Source organism: Pyrgilauda ruficollis, unplaced genomic scaffold, assembly GCF_017590135.1.
Source record: "Pyrgilauda ruficollis isolate IOZ18807 unplaced genomic scaffold, ASM1759013v1 scaffold139, whole genome shotgun sequence".
NCBI lineage: Eukaryota > Metazoa > Chordata > Aves > Passeriformes > Passeridae > Pyrgilauda > Pyrgilauda ruficollis.
Window position 1 is genome coordinate 1,626,624 of NW_024512432.1, and position 22,071 is coordinate 1,648,694.

The following is a 22,071-nucleotide window of genomic DNA, read 5'->3' on the forward strand; positions in this document are numbered from 1 at the left end:
TGGCGTGCTCTGAGCTTTATTTAAGGAGATAGTGCTTTTCACCTGTTAGAATTTTTCTTTCCTTATCCCGGCTTGTGGGGTGGCTTCTGAGTGATCTCGGTGACATCCGTGCCCATGGGGCACGTTAACCACTTGCACCTGTGCTTCCCCAGCACCTGAAGGTCATAATTAACTAAGAGGAGGGCAATCATCTTAATTAAATTCACCTGTGGTAACAGGTGTGGACAATCATCCTGATTAAATTAACCTGTTTTAAGGCACGTCCTCCTGCTCGACTGTTTGGTTCGGCAAAGCTCCTCAAGCAGCTGCAGCTCTCTGTGTTTCTGGAGTGGGGACACTTCCAGAGGGACGTGCAGGGTGGCCTGGGGACCAGCCATCTCCGTTTGACCGTGGTGAGTCTCCTTGGGGCACATCCTCCTTGCAAAGGTTTTGTTTCCAGGCTCTGCTGGCTGGGCTCATGTCTCCCCACGCTCTGCCTGGTGTATTTGTAAGTGGCAATTAGGAAGTACCAGGCTGACATCGGGAGGGGGGAGCGCTCCCGCGGTGCAGCTTGCAGGCCCGGTGCTCTGCAGCAGATCAAAGTGGCTCACAAGAGTCCTTCTCATCTTCAAATGGGGAATTTCACACTTGAAACACAGCTTATCCTCTCCATTTACTGAGTTTTCTCTGTAACCGAGCCCTGAATAATTTAAATAACATAACATCAGCATTAGGCTTCCAAAGCTGCTGCTGTGTGTGCGAGGGCTGCTACTGCCAAAGGCAATCACACACAATTGCTCCAGGAACTTCGCTGTTACGTCTGCTTGCTTATTTAGGTTTAAACCTCGTGTTTGCTCTGTTTTTATCTTGGTGTTCTTTGGGGCTTTTTTTGAGCCGTGCTGCAGGGGTATTTGAAATGGATGTGTTAGGCAGGGGGACAAAGAGGGGGCACCCAGAGCCACACGGGCCATGCCCACAGCACTGCTTGTGGGCTCTGGGAGGGTCACAGCGAGGGTGAAAACACGCTGCACAGCACGGGGCCCTGTGTCAGGCACCTCTCCACAGGGAGGGGGGTTGGCTGATGTTCTGACGGGGCGAGGGAGTCCCCAGAGAAAGGGGAATGCTGTCCTGCAGTTGTCCCATTCCACAACATGGAAAAGAGGAGCGCAGGCCATGAGTGAACCCCAAGGGCTCTGCTGCCTCACTGTGACCCCAGAAAGGGTCAGGAGCGCTCACTGCAGTGGGGTTCCTTCCAAAAACAGGTCTTGGGGAGCAGCCTGGGCAAGCCCACCTGGCTGGGGTTGCCTTCTTGGTGGCCCCCCCCGCCTTGGAAGTTTGAGTTGTCAGGGAATTCTTCACTGGCAGGAGGGAATAACAGCAGTCTGAGTGAGCAGAGGATGCCTGGCAGCCAGGGTGGCACCAGAAGTGTTGCTGGAAACTGTGAGGGTGGACAGGAGGGTCAAAGCTGAGGGGGATGGGCTTGCTGGTGACCCTCTGGGCACAGAAGATTTTCTCACAGTGGGTATCTCTGACCCAGGCATGCTGATGCCTCCTTTCTGCTCCTGGGCTGTTGCTGTGCCTGGTCACCCCCAGGATGGTAACTATGAATGTTTTTGCTTTCACCTTTAACCCTCAGGGGCAGAAGTGTTTTCTGCTGCCCCAGAGGAAGAACAGGGATTTTGCTGCCGTGATCCTGTACCAGCTGCAGCCTTTACACCGAGATGCCCAAGAGGAAATCCTCCTGGAGCAAGGTGGCCGTGCCTCCCTCAGCTGTGCTGACACAGGAAGCCTGGCACAAACAGCACTCCAGAGGTGAGGAAGTCCTGCAGGTCCTCATCCTCCTCGTGGATCCGGATTGGGAATCAGCATGTGTGTGTAATTCAAGAGGAGGGGAGTAAGTGGAAGTCATGGCTTTTGCCAGGCAAACCACTACAGCTGAGAGAAGTAAACAAGGATTCGGTGCCCTGACCTTCCTGCAGGTATGTGCATCTATATATAGGGCTGTCTATGTATACATGTCTATATATAACGCGTGTGCATATAGCTCCGTGGATACAGATCTGTGCTGAGAAATGGTCTGAAATGGCAGCAATGCTGTGAGATCATCTGCTCGCACCAGCCTGTGCCAGGTGTCACCCAGGCTGCCTACGGCTCCTCAAGTGCGTGTCCCTCTCGGTGCCCCCGACCTTCAGCTTCCTCGGGAGGCGAAGGTCACCCTCCGGCGTGCCACCGGCTCTGCCTCCTTCCTGCCGAACCCGATCCCTGGCCGCGTGGCCTGGATGAGCCCGCCAGCCGGGATCACCCCTGGAAAGGCCGGGGGGCAGTTCCTAGGTGGGTTTTAGGGGGCAGCCCCGGCTGCCAGGAGTGCTGCGGGCACCGAGGGGCGGAGTGGGGGCTGCGGGCAGGGCAGGGCACCTTTGGCCCGCCCTGGCTTTGCTAGAGGTGAGGTTTCCCCAGGGGCTTTGAGGACCTGGAGCTGCCCCAGGAGCTGAGGAAGGCATAATCCATGCGGAGTTGTGCCAGAGGGATGGATGGGCTGTTGCTGCGGGGTCTCCTGTGTGGCTGTGCTGTGCAGTCGTTGTCTTAGTGCATGGGGAGGAGCACGGCCGCTGGTGCTGGGGGCACCTGGGACGTGTGTGGTCACCCTGACGGTGGCGGGAGGCTGGGGGCCGTGTACCCCTTGCCCGGGAACCGAGGGGGATGTTGTGGACCGACGAGGGCCACCCCCGCTTCCCGCAGGCCGTGATGCCGTTGGGGGGTGGTGATGGGACCCCCGTTATCCCCAGGGGCCGAGCGGGCCCCGTGGGTGAGGGAGAGCGGATCTGCGGCTCGGGGGCTGCCCCGAGCCCCCTGCCCGAGGCTGGGCTGGGCGCGCAGCTGCCGTGTCACCCCCCGAACCCCAGGCGGGGGGCTGCAACCCGAGCCTGTCCCCAGGGTCCCGCAGCCCCGTGGCCTCGTCCCGGCGAGGAGGACAAGTTAATTCCCAGATAGATGCGCCCCGAGCCCCGCATCTGCCGCGGGGATGGGGGGGGTGGTGGGGGGCGTGGGGCCGGGCACAGGTGCGGGGCCGCCGCCCGGTTATAAATAGCGGGGAGGGGCGGCCCGGCTCCCCCCGTGCTCGGTCCCCCCCTCCAGGGCTCGGAGCGGAGCGGGATGCGGCGCCCTCCCTCCCTCCTCCCGCCCGCCGGCAGCATGAGCCCGTCCTTCCTCCTCCTCCTCCTCCTCCTCGCCCTGCCCGCCCGCGCCCGGCGAGAGCAGGTGCCCGGCGGGGCGCAGCGGGGCCGCAACGCCCCCGCGTCTTCCTCCTCCTCCTCTTCCTCCTCCCCGGCGGCGGCGGCGGGGCCGAGCCGCTTCCCGCGGAGCCGCCCGGATCGGCGGCGGGGCCGGCTGTACTGCCGGGTGGGCATCGGCTTCCACCTCCAGCTGCACCCCGACGGCCGCGTGGACGGCGCCCACGACGCGAGTCCGCTCAGTGAGTGGGGAGCGGGAGGTCTGGGGGGGCTGCCGGCGCCGAGCATCCCTGTCCTTGCTGTCTTCCCACGGCCGCGGGGCTGACAGAGCCCCTGGCTGCTGTCGCCCTCGCCCGCGGCGGGCTGCAGCCCTGGCGGGCCGGGAAGGGGTGCCGGGGGGCTGTGCCCTGCGGGCTCCGGGAGAGCTGCCGGCCTGCCGCCGGGAAGTGCCGCCCGGCCCGGGGAAGTGAGCCCCTGGGGATGTGCGAGAGCCTGAGGTGTGTGCCCTGCCACCGCAGCCCCTCGCCGGGCACCTGGGGCAGGAGATGCTGCCCCTTTCTGGTCCTTTCCCCGTGGGACTTTTCCATCCCTCTCGCTGCATTCTCATTCTCCCAGCACAGCGGTAGGATATACTGGGTTTAAAAATAGGACTGAGGCTGACGTTCCCCTGAGAGAAAGCTGTGCTAACTCATGGCTTATCCTCCGGTCGGAGATGCCATGATACCCTGCTGGAGGGAATGAAATGGCAGGTGGGGATGAAAAATCCCCTCAGGAGCCCGAGGGCTCGGGCCCGAGGTGCCTCTGGCGGCTCAGCTGTCGGGAGCGCTCACGCCGCCACATCTGCCCAGGACCGAGGGATTTGGGGCCCAGGCCGTGCCGTGGCCCCAGGCAGGAGAGCAGCCCCTGGGCAGGAATGCCAGGAGCCCTGGAGCTCGATGGGCACAGCAGGCACGTGGCCTGGAGGGGTTCAGAGGATGCACAGGAAAAGGGGCCCCCACCCCACGGCTGCTTTGGGAGAGAGGGGGCTTGGCAGGGCCGGCAGAAGTTTGGTGCTACAGCTGTCCTGCAGAGACCTGAATTATGTGCAGCTCCTTCCTCCCTAACCCGAGCTATCCCCCCCGGAAAGGCCACAGCGCCACCAGCTCCGCACGTGGGAGCAGAGCCAGCCCTGGCTGGGCACAGCGGGGCTGTGCCGGGCTGTGGCACTCAGGAGGCCCTAAGGAGAAAGAAGTTGGCTTTTGGCAGGGAAACCCTCTGGGGTTTTGGCCTCTGGGAAATAGGGCTTGACCCCGGGCAACCCCAAGGAACAGGAGGAGTGTGTCTGCCACGGCAGCAGGGCCACCCCGCAAAGGGCAGGAGGCTTTGGGGTGCCCCTGGGGACAGAGAGGTGTTTGACAAGGGACCTGCCGAGGGGCTGCAGAGCCTCCTGGCCTGTGGCACGAGGGGTGTGGCAGCCCCTAACCTCCCCAAGGTGCCCCCAGGCCCTTGGTGCTGGGCCGTGGGTGCCTCAGGGAGATGCGCTCCCTCCTTAAAATAAACGGTGGGAAGTGGTGATCCGATACCCAGCCTTGGGGGACTTAACGTGGCTCGGTGGTGGCTCCCGGCACGTTAATCCCACGGCCCTCTGGGGGCCGGCCGGGATGCTCTGCCGGCTCCTCCCGCTGGGACTGGGGCCACAGGGCCCCTGGGGCTGCGGCTGGGCAGCAGTGCCGGCTCCCCGGGCTGCAAGGGGGTGCTCTGGGGATGTGGTGCTGCTCCCCAGCTGGCAGGGCTTGGGGGATGCCCGGCCCTCTGCCCGGGGAGGAGACGCGTGGGTGCTGCTGCTGAGGGATGCTCGGAGGCTGCAGCTCTTCTGCCAGATGAGTTGCAGGTCCTGCGTGCCCCATCAGGGGCCAGAACCCCTATCAGGCTCAGGAAAGTCGCGTTATTTCCATCGTGCTGGGCTGCACAGTGCCCCAGGCTGGGCTGTGAGGGAGCGTCAGGGGTGCTCCAGTCCCAGCTGGCTTGTGGGACGCTTGGGGGGCAGCTCCCATCCCAGCAGGCTGGTGTGGGTCATTTCCCCAGGGGTTAACTTGCTCCACCACAGCCCAGCCAGGAATTGTGCCCCAAAATGGGACTTTAAAAAAAAAAACCCGCACAAGTCCCAGCCACCAGCCCGTATCCATCCCAGAGTGGATGGAGGCCGCTCTGCGAGGCAGAGGGATGGAGCAGGAGCTGGGTGGAGCCAGGCAGCTGAGGAGCAGGGACGTGGGAGAGGAAATGCAAACCTGTCAGACTAAGCTGTATTTATTTTTTTCTCTGTCACGCCGATGTGAAAAGAACTGTGATTTATTCTGGGATTTCTGTCATCCTAGGTATTTTGGAAATATTTGCTGTGTCTCAGGGGATTGTAGGAATACGAGGAGTTTTCAGCAACAAATTTTTAGCGATGTCAAAAAAAGGAAAACTCCATGCAAGTGTAAGTAAACCCCCCACCCTTACCAGTGCGTGTGCTGTATGACAGGCTTGGTGGCACCTCCGCAGGGCCTGGCAGGCACGGAGGGGACAGGCGGAGCCGCAGCACCCCGAGCCCACCTTCCTGCCCGGAGCCTTGGAGCGCCTGCAGCGGCGGCAGAGCCTGCTCTCCGAGCACGGCAGGGTTATTTTTAGCCGCCGCTGCTGCCGCAGATCGCGCAGAAGGCTTTGGCCAAATGTCTCCCGGCGCCGGCAGCCCCGCGGCCGGGCTGGCTCTGCCCCCGGGACAGGGAGCCCCGGCAGGTGAGGTCCGGGCTGCGCAGGTGGCGAGATCCCGGGAGCTTTTCTCTGCGGGGCGCTGTCCTGGAGGCTGAGGTTGTTGTGCTTTTCCCAGCTCTCTGTGTCGAATGAATCCGTGAGCTGGTTTCGCTGCTTGTTTCAGCCCCAGCATGCTGCTTCCCTGTTTCTGTCAGCTCCAGAGGCCGTTTGAGCCAGCGCAGTGATCACACCTCTGAAAGGTGTGTGGGATGTGCCACCCCACCAAGGGCATTTGTAAGGCAGCAGCTTGTCCCTGAGGGTGCTTCCCGGAGGGCCCGGCCAGGGATGAGAGCTGGGCAAAGGGAAAAGGCGGGTACCCACCCCGCAGCTCCCAGACAAACCTCCCGGTGCCAGGGCAGATGTCACGGATGTGCTTGCAGATCTCTTCCAGGGGGATTTATGAACTCACCTCTCTCTCCTTTAAGTCTTTTTGGTGTCTTGCTCCTGCAGCCTAGTGATTAAGGATGAGCCAGTGCTTGCTTCTTTTAAGGAATCAAGTAGGAGGGTGAATGGGATCTAGGGGAAAAGGGGAATGGTTCCGTGGAGGAAAAAACATGAGGTGAGAGCGGAGGGGCAGAGCAGGAGCAGAGGGCAAGGATGGAGAGGAGAGGGAAGCAGGCAGAGCGCGATGGCCGGACCCTCCAGAGCCTTCCCCTCTGGCGTACAATGGGCCTCTTATCTGAGCTGAAGCCTTGATTTATGCCCTGGCACAGGCAGAAATTAAATCAAGCCTCGTTGGTGCACGGTTAATTGTTGAGACACAAAGGGCAGGGCCAGAGAGGAACCTCAGTCAGGAGGGTCAGGGCAGGGGTGAGGACACACGGTGCCCCGCTCGGGTGAAAGCTGCAAATTTGTAGAAACTTGACCCAAATGTCTAAAGATTGCTGGGCTAAACAATGCCAATAATGCAAACCCGGCATCTGTTGTTCTTTGCTGCGCTGGCAGGATGGAGGTTATTTCATGGCCTAATGAGCTCCGAGCAGTACAAAGCACGTCCTGTGCCCGTCACTCAGGGCAGCGCTTTGATACGGGAGTCAGGCCGGGGCTGCGGCTGAACCAGACAAAAGTCATTCCTGCAGGAATCTGGGCTCCTTCAAAACTCACTCTCGGGCCCTGCTCCATCCCAGCTCGGGCTTTTACAGATGCCCTCCTCCTCCTCTTTCTTTTCTTTTCTTTTTTTTTTTATGCCAGCTTAATTAAATTACCGAGTGGTTCATTTTTAGAGGCACCAGCTTCAGAAGATGACAGATATCCCGGCAATTATCAGTTGCGTGCACAGATGGCTTTTTCCTCGTTGGTAAATCCTCGCTCTCCTGTTTGTCCATTTTTAGCACGGAGCGGGTGGGAGGGGTGTTGTGCCTGTCCAGCACGGACTGCGGGGGGACAGATTTGCCCAGGTAATTCTCCTTTCCCAGGAGCTGCCACAAAGCAGCATTCCTCGCTGGGGCAAACCTCTGCTCAACTGGGTTTTGAAATTTAATTGACTCCAGGACTGCTCTGAAGCTCTGCAGAGCAAGTCTGATGCCAGCCACATGCTGTGGCTGCCCCTCCCCGTCCTATTCCCTATAGGAAATTTTTTTCCCATTTTTTCCCAGGGAAATAATGGGTTTTTCCAGGCTGGAGCGCTGATGCCGGCCACATGCTGTGGCTGCCCCCCCCCCGTCCTATTCCCTATATGAAATTTTTTCCCATTTTTTCCCAGGGAAAGAATGGGTTTTTCCCATTTCCAGGCTGGAGCAGTGCAGTGATGAGCTGAGAGGCTGGGACGTGGGCAAGTCTGACAGGATGATGGTGAGGCAGCTGTTGATGCACTTCCCAGGGCAGGGCAGGCGCTTCCCAGGCTCGTGGGACATCCTGCCTGAGCACTGGGGCTTCAGGGAGCACAGAGGGCCAGCCAAGCCTTGCTGGGGAAGGTGAAGGCCTGTGCACGGGGCAGACACAGGGAGGGCGTATGGAAGGTTGGGAGAGCAGAAATGAGCCACAGAGGTGATGTCCCTCGGGATCAGCAAGCTAAAGAATGCCTAGTTCCAAGTGCTGTGAGGCAGAATGTGTGTGGCAGGTTGTGGGCTCTGTCACTTGTGCTGTAAAGCTCAACCTCTTGGGTTAAATCTGGGCTTTTGAACACTTTCCTTGTGGTCACAAAGCCCTGCTGGGGGTTGGCTGTGTTCTGGGTGGCTGGTTTTGGAGCTGGAGAGCTCAGCATCTTCTCACGTCTGTGGTGTGGAGGTGTTGCTGTGAAATGGAGCTAGGGGAGCTTTTGGGGCACCAGGTTCCGTGCCTGCCATCAGGTTAAAGTGTGGCGGGATCTTGGGGAGGGGCTGCCAGCAGATACAGACGGGGATCCCGGGGCTGTGGGCACGCAGGTGCCGTGCTGGGCTCTGCTCTTTGGCTTTGGAATGCTTTTTTTCCCAGCGAAGCCCAAACCTGGCTGGCAGGCAGCTCCTGAACTGTCTGCACCGGGGGTTTTCCAAGCACTCAGGTGCCTGGCACCCTCGGTGTTGGTGCCCCGTGTTTCCAGCCGCTCCTTAGGGCCGGCTTTGGGGCACAGCTGCCCCCCGGCCCTCTCCAGCGGTGTCCCCTGTGTGTCCCCCCTCCCGCAGGCTCGCTTCACGGTGGACTGCCACTTCCGAGAGCGCTTCCAGGAGAACAGCTACAACACCTACGCCTCGGCCGTGCACCGCAGCCCGCGCTCGGGCCGCCCGTGGTACGTGGCGCTCAACAAGCGCGGCAAGGCCAAGCGCGGCTGCAGCCCCCGCGCCCGGCCCCAGCACGTCTCCACGCACTTCTTGCCCCGCTTCTGGCAGCCGCAGCCCCCCGAGCTCGCCTTCACCGTCGCCCTCCCCGAGAAGAAGCCCCCGCCGCCCAAGGCCAAGGTGGCTCCGTCCCCGCCTCGCAGGAGCCCCGGCAAGTACCGGCTGAAGTTCCGCTTTGGCTAGCGCGGGATGGGGCAGCTGAGCCCACGGGGACCGCGTCTCCCTCGGCACGTGGACACCGGGAGCTCCCGGGCGGCTGGGCCGGCCTCGAGGTCTGCTCCTCACCAGACAGGTCCCGGAGGGAGCGGCTCGGGCTTGCCCAAGAGAATTGCCGCGGTGAGCTGGGAGCGCTGGACGGACCTCGGGTTAGCGTTCTGTTGCTGGGAGAAGCAGGAAGGTACCTCTCCAGCCAGCTTATTTTCCTACCTTATTTTCACTAGTGACTCCTTTGACAATCATCTTCACGCGAGAGAGATGTTCAGAGCCAAGCGGTTTTGTTTGTTTTTCTTGCATCTCCTTCTTGCTGCACTTTTTCCTCCGACCATACCTCAGGCACCGTGCATCCAGGTCTGTCCCCTTCCCTTCTCCTGGAAGCCAGCTCTTCCCTTCCACAGATTAAACCCGGAGACCGAGCCCTGCAAACTCTGTCGCCTTACCCGTGCTGCGGGGCGGTCCTTAACCCTTTGTTGGCAATAAGAGACGTGCGGGTCTATTTTGTGGGGGTCGCAGGCCGGGGCAGGGTGGCTGTTTGCAGCCCGCTCCCGGCACTCTCTCCCGTTCTTCCCTGGACAGCTGGAGGAGCGAGTCTCCTCCTGTCCATCCGAGTACGGATTCGATGCCTGCTTTAAAATACCTCTGCCCCGGTGCTGGGGCATTCCCGCTCCCTGGAGGAGTCCCCCCGCAGGTATCCCCACAGGACAGAGATGCCTGTGGCCCCCAGGTGCCCACCGGTTTTGTCCAATGGTTTTTGCTGCTGATTTATTTTACCGCTCTCAATACATTTGCAGAGGCAGAGAGCAAGGTTTTTGTTCCTCAGCGAGCGTGGCGATGTGGCAATAAACGCTGTTACAGCTGCTTGTCCCCTGGGGAGCGTTCCTCCCACCTTGGCGGCCCAGATGTGGAATTGTTTCTCGGTCGTGGTGTGATGTGGGGGGTAGCTGTGCACATGGAGCTGGCAGTGGGCGTTGAGCAGTGCTGCTGTACGCACAGGCACTGGTAGCATTGAACCTCACCGGTGAAGCCTTAACAGGAGCTCAGGTTGGCAGAGCCCCTCAGGACCTGGGCCCTGCCAGCGTCCAGCAGCAATAATTAGCCTCCTCTCCGCATCTGATTGTGGTACAAATGGCTTGGGATCATGGGCTTCCTACACTGGGATCGTGGTTCTTTGCCTTTGCCATCCTCTGGCAGCCCCTGGCCGGACACCATGCGAGGATGGATGGGGACGCTGGAATAAAACTGTTGTGTTTCATTTTATAACCTGGCCGTGTCATCTCTTGCCTTCTCTGTGCCTTCTTCCCTTCCCCTGAAGGAAAAAGCGAGCGCTGCATGGCTGCTCCGTGTATTTCTGTCGGGGTGGGGCTGGCCAGGCGGTGTTGGGCTGGAGCAGAGCTGGAGGGATGGGTGAGCTCCCTTTGCTGTGCCCCTCCGGGGCAGCTGGGTCACGGCAGGGGCAGGCGAGCAGGGGTGTCCTGCGCTCCCCATCACTTCCAGCTGGGCTGTCTGACTGTGCCGGGGCAGAATCCAAGTGCTTGGTGCTCAGTGCATCTCCGTGAGCTGATGGAATCCGAGCCTTTGCGGGTGCTGCCCCAGCCCAGGCAGGTAAGGGAGGAGTGAATGTGCTGGTCTTGCTGGCCCTGCATCCCTCAGAGGAAACAAGGTATTGGTTTCATTTTTTTTTTTTTTAACAGAAAAGTCTTGTGGGGGGGAAAAGCCCAAAAGCTGGCGTTTTGCTGTTGTGGTAATAATTGAAACTTAGTCATGCTATGGAAGCAAAGAAGTCTGTGCCAGGGGGAGAGCAGGCTCGGGGAATCCAGCAGACACTCCCTGTTCTTGCTGGACACTCTTCTTTAAGGGAATTCACTGCGCTTGCTCAGCAGCAGGGGACTGAAGGCCTTGAATGTGGTAATATTTCTGTTCAATTTGAACTTGAAACTATTTTTTTTGGGAGTGTTTTTTCTGTTTCTCTCTCACTTTTCACCTACCTCAGAGGGACCGCTGCAGTGCTGGGGAGAACAATCCAGAAACCCAAGAAGGTCAAGAGGATTCCCAAGTTCCTTTCCAGACAATTGCCGCCTTCAGAGGAGGTGCAAATCCATGTGGAGCTGGGAAGGGGGACGTGAGGAGTGCAGTGAGCTGGCACTGTCCCCCGGCTCCCTGGTTTGGAAACAGTCATCGACCTTCTGAGAGGAAAAAAGCATTCCCATCCTTTTTCACCCTGCAGTCACCCCTGCCAGGGGTGTATGTCTTGTTCCAGATGCCCCAGGAGGATTTGTGGGTGTCCTCACACAAACGGAGGCTTTGGCTTGAAAGGAGCATCCTCTAGCAGGAGAGCGAGAGGAAGAGGATTTCCTATGGAGCTGGCGAGTTTGGGCAGGTGAGAAAAGGACAATTAACAAATGTAAGAGCTGAAGGGCGCCTCGGGGGTCTCCGGGAGGGCCGGGGCAGGGCTGTGACCAGGGCAGGGTGTGCGCAGCCCCCAAACCCATCTCCAAGAGGAACCCCGGCGGGAGGAGCGGGGTATCCTCCGCTCCTGGGGCGGCTCCCCAAGGTAAGGGCTTCACCTGCGCCCTCCTTCCCAAGCTGTGGCCCCCAGGTGTGTGCTTGCCAAGGCGTCGGGCTCCGGGGAACGAAGGCCAGGCGTCTGTGTGGCTGTGGGCGCTGTCACAAGGTGCGCGGTGCTCTCCCCGGGATGTCTTGCCTTGTTGCGGTGCGTCCCCGCTCCTCCGTGCGCCGCGTGTGACTCCACTCCCCTTGGAAAAGCCTTGGAGCTCTGTGGCGATGCACTCCCCACAAGTCTCTGCCAAGGGCAGCTCAGGCAGAGCTTATGCAATTTTGGGATTTTAAATTTTTTCTCTTTTTTTTTTTTTGAGCTCTGCCTTCTCACACTTTCCGCAGCTGTGAAAACGGAGTCTGCCTCGGGAATTCTGGGCTTTGCAGCCACGTATTATCGTACCCTGTGCCTGGTTCCCTCTGATTTTTTTGTTCTTGCCCTTTCTCCACTCTGATTCCCTGGCGTGTACGTCTTCAAACACTTACTTGTGTGCCTGCCTGGCCTCTTGAGGAAAATACATTAACTGCTGCCATAAATAGTAGTTTGGGGGGGACCTTGCTACGAGGAGCTAAAAAACATTTTTATAGCACTCGGGTTGTCAGCATAGCTGCTGAACGGTAGAGCCACTGAGTAGCTTCGTTGTCCTGTGTAATTTTCCCCTTTTTCTGCTGCTGTGGGATGATTATGGCATAATTTAATAGCATGTGTCAAACGTCTTTGGTAGCATTTGTGGGCCAGGAACACGTGTGCTGCGTAGTTCAGCTATTGCCATGCCTCCTCTGCTATCCTGTTTCAAGCTCCTTATTCAGGCAAAAACTGATTTTTTAAAAATGCATTTTAAATTTTTCTTTTTTTTTTATTATGCAGGCTTGACTCTTCACAGAATCATAGAATCCCAGAATGGTTTTCCTTGAGAAGGACGTTAAAATTCATCTCATTCCATGCCCCTGCCATGAGCAGGGACAACTTGCACTGGACTGGGTTGCTCCAAGTGCTGTCTAATGTCACCCTGAACGTCCCCAAGGAAAACAATGGGAGTGTTTCAGTCCACAGCTGGGACACAGGACCACGGGTTGCTCACCCAGGAGAGGGCTGCTGGGGTCCAAACAGAGAGGAGCCAGCTGGTAAGTGACATCCTGTGTCCTCTTTGGTGGACAAACTTGTGTTTGATGGTTTTGGGAGCACCTGAGAGTGAACAGCCTCGGTTACAAGGAGGCTCCCACAGCCAGACCTCGTTCTCCTGAGGAATTGTGTTCACCTTTGGCCTTTGAACGAGGAGGGGTGCGAGGCTGACTGGCCAGGGCGGTGTCTGAGAAGGGCAGGGTGTTCTGGGTTCCAGCAGCACTCGCAGGGCTCCAGCTTTGGGGTGTAATGCAGAACCCAGCAATATTCCTGCTGGGCAAACGTGGAGGGAGAGGAACGGCAAGCGGCAAAGCTGGGCTGTGCTCCTGAAATCCCAGATGGAACCGACCCAAACTGCACCTGGGCTTGAGTTCCTTCAGCCAGGGGAGGGAAGGAACGCTGGTGCCAGCCATCCTGGGGGCACTGGGCAGGTCTTACTATTTCTCTGCCATCACTGGTGTTGTGTGACCCTCCCTTGGTCAGAGAGGGCAGAAAATGGGGCAGGAGGGGGGAGCTCATCTTGTTTCTGCCAACTCCAGGCTTGGGGCAGCTGCAGAGCACTTCGGGTTCAAATAATCCTGCCCAAATACAGTCAGCTTGGACCTCTCCTGGGCGCTTTTGGATCCCTCTGTGCCACCCTTCCTCTGATCCTTTAGCTGCGAGGTGTGGGCTCAGAAACACCTGCCCCTCCTGGATGCGCTTTGGCACATTTAAATTCAGATTCCTAGGAAAGCAATCAGCTCTAATGAAAAAGTGTTCTGCTTAGAAAGCACACAGGAAGCAGGTGTTGTGGCACACTTGCTAACAGTACGTCTTGCACTTTGTTTCTTCTTTTTTTTTTTTTTTAACCCTGTTTTTAGGAGGACCCCTAAACTGGAAAATTAAAAGTGAGGGAGAAAATGGTGCTTTTCATTTCATTTTAAGTTGTGCACTGGGTGTTATGTCAAGTGATTCCACCAAAATATAATCTGAATTATTGACCTTCAGGCCTCTGCAAGGCTGAAGGAAGGAGGGAGCCTCCCACAGCTCCAGCTGAGGATGATACTGGCTGCTTGAAACCCTTGGTCCAGAACTGGGAGAGCTGCAAGAACAGCTTTTCTCCTTTCTGTCCATCACTGGGCAGAATATTAAGGTGATGCTGCACTAATTGCTTTATTTTGGTTTTTTCCCCTGGCTTTTTAATGTGTTTCCAAGCTGTGCACTGAGGGGCAGGTTGCTGGATGGCACAGTTTATCCTGGCACAGAAATGGGCATTGTGTGTGTGTGTGTGCTTCCAGGCTAATCCAGGAGTGACGTGGAAATCCTGAGAGCATTCCCAGCCTTGGCTGCCCAGGCTTCTGAACAAGCCTGGCAGGTAGGCAGGTGTTTGTTTCATGGCTAAGAGGTATCACAGGTGTCATTGTATCACAGATATCTGCCCATAGGTTTTGGTATCAAATTGTGAGGGTTTATACCTGGGGACCCCTCGGGTCACTGGGCCTGAAAATCATCCCTCAAGCAGAGAAACCAAGCAATTTTTCATAATTCCAGGTGCTATAATTAGTAATTATATTACTAATAAAATGAAAAGTATCTTTTAAAGAGGCTTAGGTGTTTGGTTACCTTTGTGCTGTAGACAGGGGATTTGTTAGGCTGGCGGGAATGTTTTCTCACCTGGAGGTGTGTTACAATAATCAACACAAGACTTAATTTTCATTAATTTCATAAATTTAATTAATTAACTTAATTTTCATTGATTTAACCTAATTTTCATCACTTTTTACCTGTTTTTTTTTTCTTCATAGTTTGGGGAAAATATTTGGCTTAAATGAATCAAATGTGTTTAAGTGCTTGCTTTCTACAGGGGTGCTCTGTCATCCTCTTATGGATCCTCAGGCAAATGAAACTGGAATCTGGGAAATGGGTTTGCCTGTGGATTCCTGCAGTTTGTGGTCTGCTGGGTGAGGGTTCTTTGGGCAAAACAGCTATGGAGAAAGTGTGAACTCCAGCTAAGATCAGCTAAATACGAAGGAAAGAAAAATGGTTTCAAAAGAATTGGGGTGTTTTTTTTTCTTTTTGGCTGGCTGTGCCTGAGGCAGGGATGCTCCAATGACCGTGCCTGCTTCCAGCTCTCTCCACCAAAGGAACACACACACTCAAAGCACCGGATTTGGGGCGTTGTGCATGCAGGGAAAGCCCAAGCAGCTCAGGGCTGCAGTTTTGTGCAGAGCAGCTGTTGTGAGCTACAGGCAGATGACCACTAGGCATACCCAGAGGTTCCTATTCATAGCTCCACCCCTTCCCAAATTGGGGTTTTTCTGCCCCAAAGCAGGCTGCCAGCCTGCTAGAGGGTTTTTTTCCCCCTGTCCAAATTGCCATCCCACTGTGGAAAGTAGTTACAAAAGATGCTTCTGAGAAACCGATGCTCAAGTGTCTTTCATCATTGCTGCCTGAGTACCAGGGCTGGGAACAAATGCATTTGCTTGGACTTGACAGCTGGGGTTTGTGTTCTTTTCCTCTGCTAGTTTGTTCCTGCAGCCTCTTCCTTTTTCACCTGCTGTTCCCTGCAGTTTTGCTTTTTTTGCCTCCCAGAAACCTGGTGCTTATTTCCACTGTGCTTTTCTAGCTCCTGCCTCGGGGCTTGCTCTTCTGCAGCACTCGTGGGTCCCCCAGCCCTCTCCTTGTCCTTTCTTTTCCTTGGCTGCTGTGTTTTGGCCCTGGTGACAGGTTGTTTGCCTCGTGCCCAGGGATGGAAGCACCTGCCCACTCCCAGGGCTCCTTTCTCAGCCCTCTTTCAGTGGCACGGGGCTGGGGAATTGCTCTCCAGAGTGCTTGTTCTGGTCTCAGAACTCTTATTTTGGGTTTTGGAAGACCCAGGCCAGCAAAGGAGGACAGTGGCAGGAGGCATGGAGCTCAGGGTCTGGGTTATTAAAATCCCTCCTGATTTTATTTTTTTATTTAATTTTTTAAACTTTATTTTTTTACTTTATTTCTTTATTTCATTTTTTACTTTATTTTCTGTTCAGGCCTTTCAGGCATGCCCAAATATCCCTAAATTGAAAGGCAGCGTGTAGCTTTCCCCTGAACTTTTCCACGCTCTCTGATGCTACATCATTTCTGTCTGTGCAGTGACACAACGCTGGATCCCTGCCTAAGAAAGAAGCAGGGCTGAAATTTCATTTTTTAATTGTTTTATTTTTTCATCCTGCCACTGAGAGGAGGGGGAAGGCAGCAGGGCTGGCACTGGGTCACATCCAGGGAGCACGGGCACCACATTGGAGTACTTGACATTTCCTTAAAACTTGTTAGGCTGTGGGGCTTTTTTTTTGTTTTTCTAGAGAAAATCAGAGCAGTAGGTTTAGCCCACAGAAGATTAAAGCGGTTTTACCAGAAGCTGGACAGAGTTGTCTAGTTTTTCCTCCTTCAAGCTTGAGTTTTTCCTTCCCTTCTCAATGTCTGCTGCGTTGGGTGTGCCAGGGAGGGCTGGGTTCCTCACAAAGGGTTTCAGGAGTTGGTGTTGTTGGACACAACTGCTTTGGTGATGGGTCACAGAGAGGGAGAAGAGACATCACTTTTTTTGTTATCTTGAGTTTTTCCATCCAGACACACAGGAGTGGCTCAGTGCTGGCGCAGTTCTCTGACAAACAGCAATTTTTGAGAGGTTTGAGCCTTAAGAGCTGCTCCACTGTGTCTCAGTTGAAAAGGTTTGGTCCTAAAGACCCAGGCAGATGAGGGGGAAAAAGAAACCTCTGTTTTTCATGGAAAACCCTCTGTTTCCTCGTATATTCTGCTGCATTCCTCGTATATTCTGCTGTCCCTTTTAGTTCTGTTGTATCATTGTGCACGATGTGCTGTCCGCTATTTTTCTAACCGAATGTATTCGAAATTTAGATTAAGGATGAGGAGTTTGGTCCGTTCGCTGCAGGATCTTGTAGCGAGGCCTGAAGGCCTGGGCTGGTGGCCGCTCTCAGCAGGAGTTTTTTATTCCCATGGTGTCAGATCCGAGTGCTGCCCTCATCCAGGGTGGGAAACCTCCGGCACCGAGCTGCGGGTCAGAACCGGGACGGGCCGTGTGTGAGGCTGACCCCGGTCAGTGTTTGGCCGTAGCTGAGGGTTTGTGCCCCGCTCTGAGCTGGGACAGCCCAGGGTGACACACGCTGCCTTTGGTGCATCCCGGGGTTTTACGAGCCTCCCCCGGGATGTGGCTGTGGTGGAACACCAGCTCCAGGGGTGCCTTTGTGCCGTGCTGGGAGCGTTCGCTGGGAATGGGCCTCATCCCTGGAGTGTCCTTCTGTCCCTGGGCTGCAGACAGAGCTTGGGGCTGGTCAGGCTCAGAGCTGGTGGCAGAAGTCCCTGAGGGAGAAGGGCAGGGAGGATGCCACAGTGGGGCTGGCAGAAGTGAATGCCCCTTCCCAAATCAGCCCAACAGATCCCAGGGGCTCTTACAGAAATACTTTATTCTTTACTTTCCTTTGTGGTAATTTAATCTCGAAATTGTTACGAGGATTTGGAGAAGAGCACACGGCAGAGACAGCGCGCAGGAGGGCTGTGTTTGGGGAACGGGGTGCTGAGAGCTGCGGACTCCCGTGCTCCTGTAGCTGCCGTAGGGAGGAGCCCGCTGTGCCAAGCCCTGTTTCAGCGCATCCCAGCCGCTCCCGAGCCCATCCTGCCCTGGATGTGTCCCGGCTCCCGCTGCGTTCCCGCTCCGGCCGGGCCGGGCCGGGCGCTCGCCGCGCCTCACCGCTGCCGCCTGGTGGCCGCGCCGCGCCACTGCACCCGGGGCGGCGCATGCGCACTGCCACGAGGGGAGCGCTGGGGACACCTGCCGGCCGAAACGCGGTACTGCAGCGCCAGGGCGCGCATGCGCATTGACATCAGACACGCCCACCATGTCACATGTTCAGTGAGGGCAAACTGGAGCATGCGCAGTGAGGAGCAGACGCCCCGCACCACGTGGTGTCTAAGGGCGGAACAGCCCCACCCATGAAGCGCATGCGCGGTGGCGTTCCCGCGCGCAGTGCTGCCGCCCTGTGGGGAGCGGCGGCACTGCGGGCGCTGAGGGACGCGGGGCCCCGAGCCGCCGTGCCCGGCAGCGCCGCACGCCCGGGGAACAGCGGCGGAGCGCAGCGCCTGTGGAGCCCGCAGCCGCGCTGAGGTGAGCGGGGACCGGGAAGAGCCGTGGGGAGCAGGCCGCGGGGCTGAGGGGAGCGGGGGTGGCGCTGTGAGGGCGCGGCGGGGGCTGCGGGCGGAGCCGCGGTGTTTGGTTTATTAATGTGAAGGGGGAAGCAGGGAGTGAGGTGGTGAAATCATTGCGGGTGATCGGGCAGGCGAACCAGGGCTCGGCGGGGGGAGTCGCGTTCCTGAGCTCCTCGAGTTCCTCTTCCCTCAGGAGCTGTCGTGAGGAGGTTCCCGTTTGGAGCTGGGCTCCAGAGAGAAGGAACCTGAGATTGCCGCTCCTGGTAAAACTGTAAGTGTGTGAAGCTTGCCAGTGACTCGCGTGGATGTGTTAACTACTGAAAATGGTGATTTTTATTTTTTCTGTGCGCGAACCACTTGGCTTTCCCCGCAGGGTTCCCTGAATTGGGATCCAGAGCATCCTGAGGCTCCTGGTGCTTGTGGCTGCCATGTTTGGCAGGTAGAAAACGTCGCTGTCTGACCTGGGTTTGGATCTGCCTTCCCAGAGGTACTCAGGGTGGGAAAAGGCCAGCAGGGTGGTGGGAAGGGCTTTGTCCCACGCCTGGATAGCATCACGGAGGGGATGCTTGTGAAATGTCTCTTGTCTTTGCTTTCCCGACTTAGGGTGTTCGCTGAATGGGGCGTGGAGTGAGGAGGTCTCTGTTGGGACAGTGGGAGACAGAGACACTCCTGGCTGGTGTGTCCTGGGAGGGCAGGGAGATCTGACATTGGCAGTTTGGGTGTGGGGCTGTTCAGTCCATCCAGGGCTGCCAGTGTGGCTCGGGACACTGGCACTGGGTGCTTGGCTGCTGCTGGAAATGAGCAGCTGGGCCTTCCCTGGGGCTGTGGATTCGTGTCCTGCCTGGCCTCAGCTCTGTGCTGCAGGTGCACACTGGGCAGGTTCGGGGCCTGGAGTATCCCAGCTTCATCATCCTTTGTCACCGTTTGTGTCCTTGCAGAGGAAAGCAGTCTGTGCTTGGCTGCTGGCTCCCTGCAGAGCCCAGCCCTGATGTTCCTCAGCACTGGTTACTCTGCACGTGCAATGGAAAATGCACCTTTGGAGAAACTGCTGTTGTCTTGCAGGTCTGCACAAGTGCTGGGTCTCCAAGAGTGGTTTGGGGGGTTGACAGAGCAGAGCAGGACTAGACAAATCAGCTGCAGCAGGCTGAGGACCATCCCCTGTGATTTATGAAACACAGTGACCCAAACCTGTGGCAGTGATTCTGAGTAAGGGTTGAACTTTTCCTTCTCAGGATCACTGGGAAGCGTGGGACGAGAACTGAGCCATAACTTCCTGCAGGCCCCCCTAGCCGGGAGAGGAGCAGCAAACTCTGCTGGAAGAATGCCCACGGGATGATGACCTACACTTTTGAAACCAGTATGGGAAGGAAACCACGTTATTTTGAAGGAAAACCTCAGGTGGAACACGTGGGGAAGGATTTATTGATGAGAGATGTCTTGACAGCGAGAAACAGGTTGGTGTTGGGTTTTCTTACATAAGCAGAGCATCTGGAAGCACTCCAGGAAGGCGATGGATAGTGAGGAGCTGAGGACACGCTGGGGATGTCTGCTGCTCCTGCACTCCCAGCTGGTTGGCTCCTGGTAAAATTGCCACTTTCTGCAGAGCTGTATCAATATTCTCCTGCTCCGAGGAGGATTGTCCTGCGTTCTTGGCTTTTCGGGAGCTCTCCTGGGAGCGTCGTGCTCTTGGTGTTGTGTTCAGCCAGAGCAGTGCCTGTGCTCCCTTTCTCCGGGAGGGGCTGGAGCTTGGATTTCTCTCTCTGAGGTGGCCCTGGTGCTAAAGGCAAATCTTCACAGGGCAAAGGCACGGCGGTGCTCCGGGAGGCAGGAGTGGCTGTGACACTGAGCAGGTGCTCCCTGCTTCCTCTCCTTTGGCTCTCCTGCTGCAAATACAAGTGCCATTCCCCTCCATCCCTTCCATAATCCCGGGGTCACTGTTTATCCTGCTGTGGCTGGCTGCTGGGCAGAGGAGCTGCTGCCTCAGGGGTGGTTCCAGACAGCCATGAGCTTCAAGCAGAGGATTCCCTCAAAATCCCCTGCCAGGGGAAGGTGGGGTGTTTCTGAGGCTCCCACCTGACCCGCTGGAAGCTGTTCCTGCCCTGCTGGCAGACACGAGGGCGGTGTTCCCCAGCGTGCCAAAAACTCCTCTGGCAGCGGGGCTGCCCCTCAGCCTCCTGCCCCTGATGTGCTCCCCAAATCTCCCTGTCCAGGGCACAGTGCTCCCGCAGGTTTCATCTCCAGCCCCTTGTCCTGATTCATGCCCTTTCCTGATTCTCGCAGTGAGTGCTTTTCGAGAGCGGTGACTTTGCTCCTGCAAGTCCATGCTCTTTCTTATTTTTGCCCTTTCCCCGCTGTCGCACTGCTCTCTACACCTTCAGGCTTCCAGCCGTGTGCTTTCCTGGCCTCTTTAATGAAAATAAATTAATAAATGTGGGAACTACAGACTTGGGAGGGATGGGGGGGCTTGCCTTGCCCTAAGGACCCAAAAACTCCTTTCTGAGCGTTACTTTGTCAGTGTGATTTATGAGCAGTAGGTCCCAGGGTGAAATCCTATTTCCGGCTGCGACTTTAGGCGCAAAGTGATTTTTAAAAATGATTTTTCCATGTGGTGCGAGTAACCCGATGGAAGCGTACACAGCAGAAAACGCACGGTAGTAAAAGTTATTTTTGGACAAACAGCTGTGTTGTAGGTTTGTGGAAGAGCTGAGTCTCGAGGAGCCGCTTAAGGTTTGTACAAGCAGGACAGGGTGAGACACGGGGCTCCAGTAGGCTGAGGGCTCTCTCCCTATACTCCTAAACCCAAGAACCCAGCCCTGAGCACTGTTGTAAAAAACCCGTGTAAAACCGTTCTGAGTTGTACTTTTTTTTTTCCCCCGAGGTCGCTGGGAAGCATGGGACAAGACCTGAAGGATGACTTCTTGCAAGCCCCAGCAGGGAGAGGAGCAGCAGGTTGTGCCGGAAGAGTTTCTGTGAGTACCCGTGAGATGATAAATGTAACAGCTTCACAATTAATCTGATTGCCTAGTTGTGTTATTTTGAAGAAAAATTGCAGGTGGAACACGTGAGAAAGGTTATTTCATGAGAAATTTCTTGACAGTGATAAATATGTTGATGTTAGGAGGTTTTTTGTGTAATTTTTGCTTGAAATAGAAGTGTTATTCCCCTCTGTCTCTTCCGTTTTCCAGGGTAATTTTTATTCTATTATGGCTGGGTAATGGGCAGGGGAAATGCTGCCCCAAGTGTGGCTCCACAGCAGATGAGAGCGAGGTTTTGCAGAGCTTCAGAGGGGGTCACAGTTTCTGCTGCCTGGCAAATGACCTGGGAGCTGTTCTGCTTGGGATTTTCAGGGAGAAATGTGACACAAAAGGTTAAATCTGTGCCTGAGCTGAGAGAGGATGGGATTGTGCTGGGGTGGTTTAGCCTTGGAAAGGGAAGGGCTGCGTGGCTTATTCCACAGGTGAAATAGCCTTTGGCGTGCCTCGGCTCCCTCTCTGGTCCGTGTTTTCTGAGCTCCTCGGGAAGGAGCTGCAATTTCCTCCTTCTCCAGCCGGGGTCATTCCAGAGCCATTCCAGCCCGGGAAGGGCTCTCAGTGCATCATGCAAGAGATGGTTCTGTCTGTACCGATTTACCTTCTATAGCCTAAAAAGGTCTTTTTCTAGAACCTGTAGTAGTTCAAAAGGCTTTTGGGGTAGTTTTTCCCGTTTATTTGTTGTTTTTTTTTTTTTTGCTGCTCCGGTGCACATCTGTGATCCGTGGTGTTCCCTGTCTGTGTGTCTTTTTAGCTCTGTCCTGGAGATGGTCCAAATCAGTTTGCTGGTTTACAGGAGACCCCAAAATGTTTCCCTAAAACACTTAGGAGGAGTTTCAGCTGGCGGGTCAGAAGTTACTCTTGGCTGCCAACCATCACAGAGGCATTTTTGGTTTTCTCTGCTGTGTACCTGTGAGGCCACGGGGAGCAGGAGTTCCCCGTGGAGCTGTGGGGTTTGCCATCTGGCCGGTGCCCTCTGTGCCAGCAGCAGGGCACACCTGGAAGCCAGAAGAGCTGGGCAGGCAGACAGGTCCTGGCTTCTTTACCCAGGTGTGTGTTTAGCCTGCGCAGTCCTAACCTCTGCTCTGGTATGCATTAAATATTGCTTGTTTGTCCAAGGTGATAAAGGGCCCTGAGCATGTGAGCCCTGCTGTTGACTAAAGCCTTGGGAAGTTATGCAACAGTCAGGAACTCCTTCTTTGTGTCCCAGAGCGAGTGTCTCCTGCTGATCTTCTGGGAGG

The 22,071-nt window shown here is 56.3% G+C and overlaps 2 protein-coding genes across 6 annotated transcripts in view; both read left to right on the forward strand.

Annotated features, from left to right (window-relative positions):
- Positions 1 to 1,895: 1,895 nt before the first annotated feature.
- Positions 1,896 to 10,197, forward strand: FGF5 (fibroblast growth factor 5). 3 transcript variants are annotated; one of them, XM_041459622.1, is made up of 3 exons: positions 1,896 to 1,958; positions 5,564 to 5,667; positions 8,582 to 10,197. In XM_041459622.1, exons 2-3 carry the CDS (start codon positions 5,638 to 5,640, stop codon positions 8,915 to 8,917), a joined length of 366 nt encoding a protein of 121 aa, XP_041315556.1. In that variant the 5' UTR covers positions 1,896 to 1,958; positions 5,564 to 5,637; the 3' UTR covers positions 8,918 to 10,197. The 3 variants fall into 3 exon arrangements, with proteins under 3 accessions (XP_041315556.1, XP_041315555.1, XP_041315554.1); XM_041459621.1 differs by lacking the exon at positions 1,896 to 1,958 and adding an exon at positions 2,217 to 2,310; XM_041459620.1 differs by lacking the exon at positions 1,896 to 1,958 and adding an exon at positions 3,034 to 3,451.
- Positions 10,198 to 17,643: 7,446 nt separating this feature from the next.
- The window catches only part of BMP3 (bone morphogenetic protein 3), a 77,558-nt gene continuing 73,130 nt past the window's right edge, over positions 17,644 to 22,071 (forward strand). Inside the window, exons 1-5 of one of the 3 annotated variants that reach the window (XM_041459649.1) lie at positions 17,644 to 17,760; positions 17,995 to 18,072; positions 18,175 to 18,288; positions 19,034 to 19,255; positions 20,680 to 20,770. The gene's annotated coding sequence lies outside the window, so the exon portion shown is untranslated. Of the gene's footprint in view, positions 17,761 to 17,994; positions 18,073 to 18,174; positions 18,289 to 18,744; positions 18,864 to 19,033; positions 19,256 to 20,679; positions 20,771 to 22,071 lie in introns of those variants that run through there. The other 2 variants (XM_041459650.1, XM_041459651.1) reach the window with 2 other exon arrangements.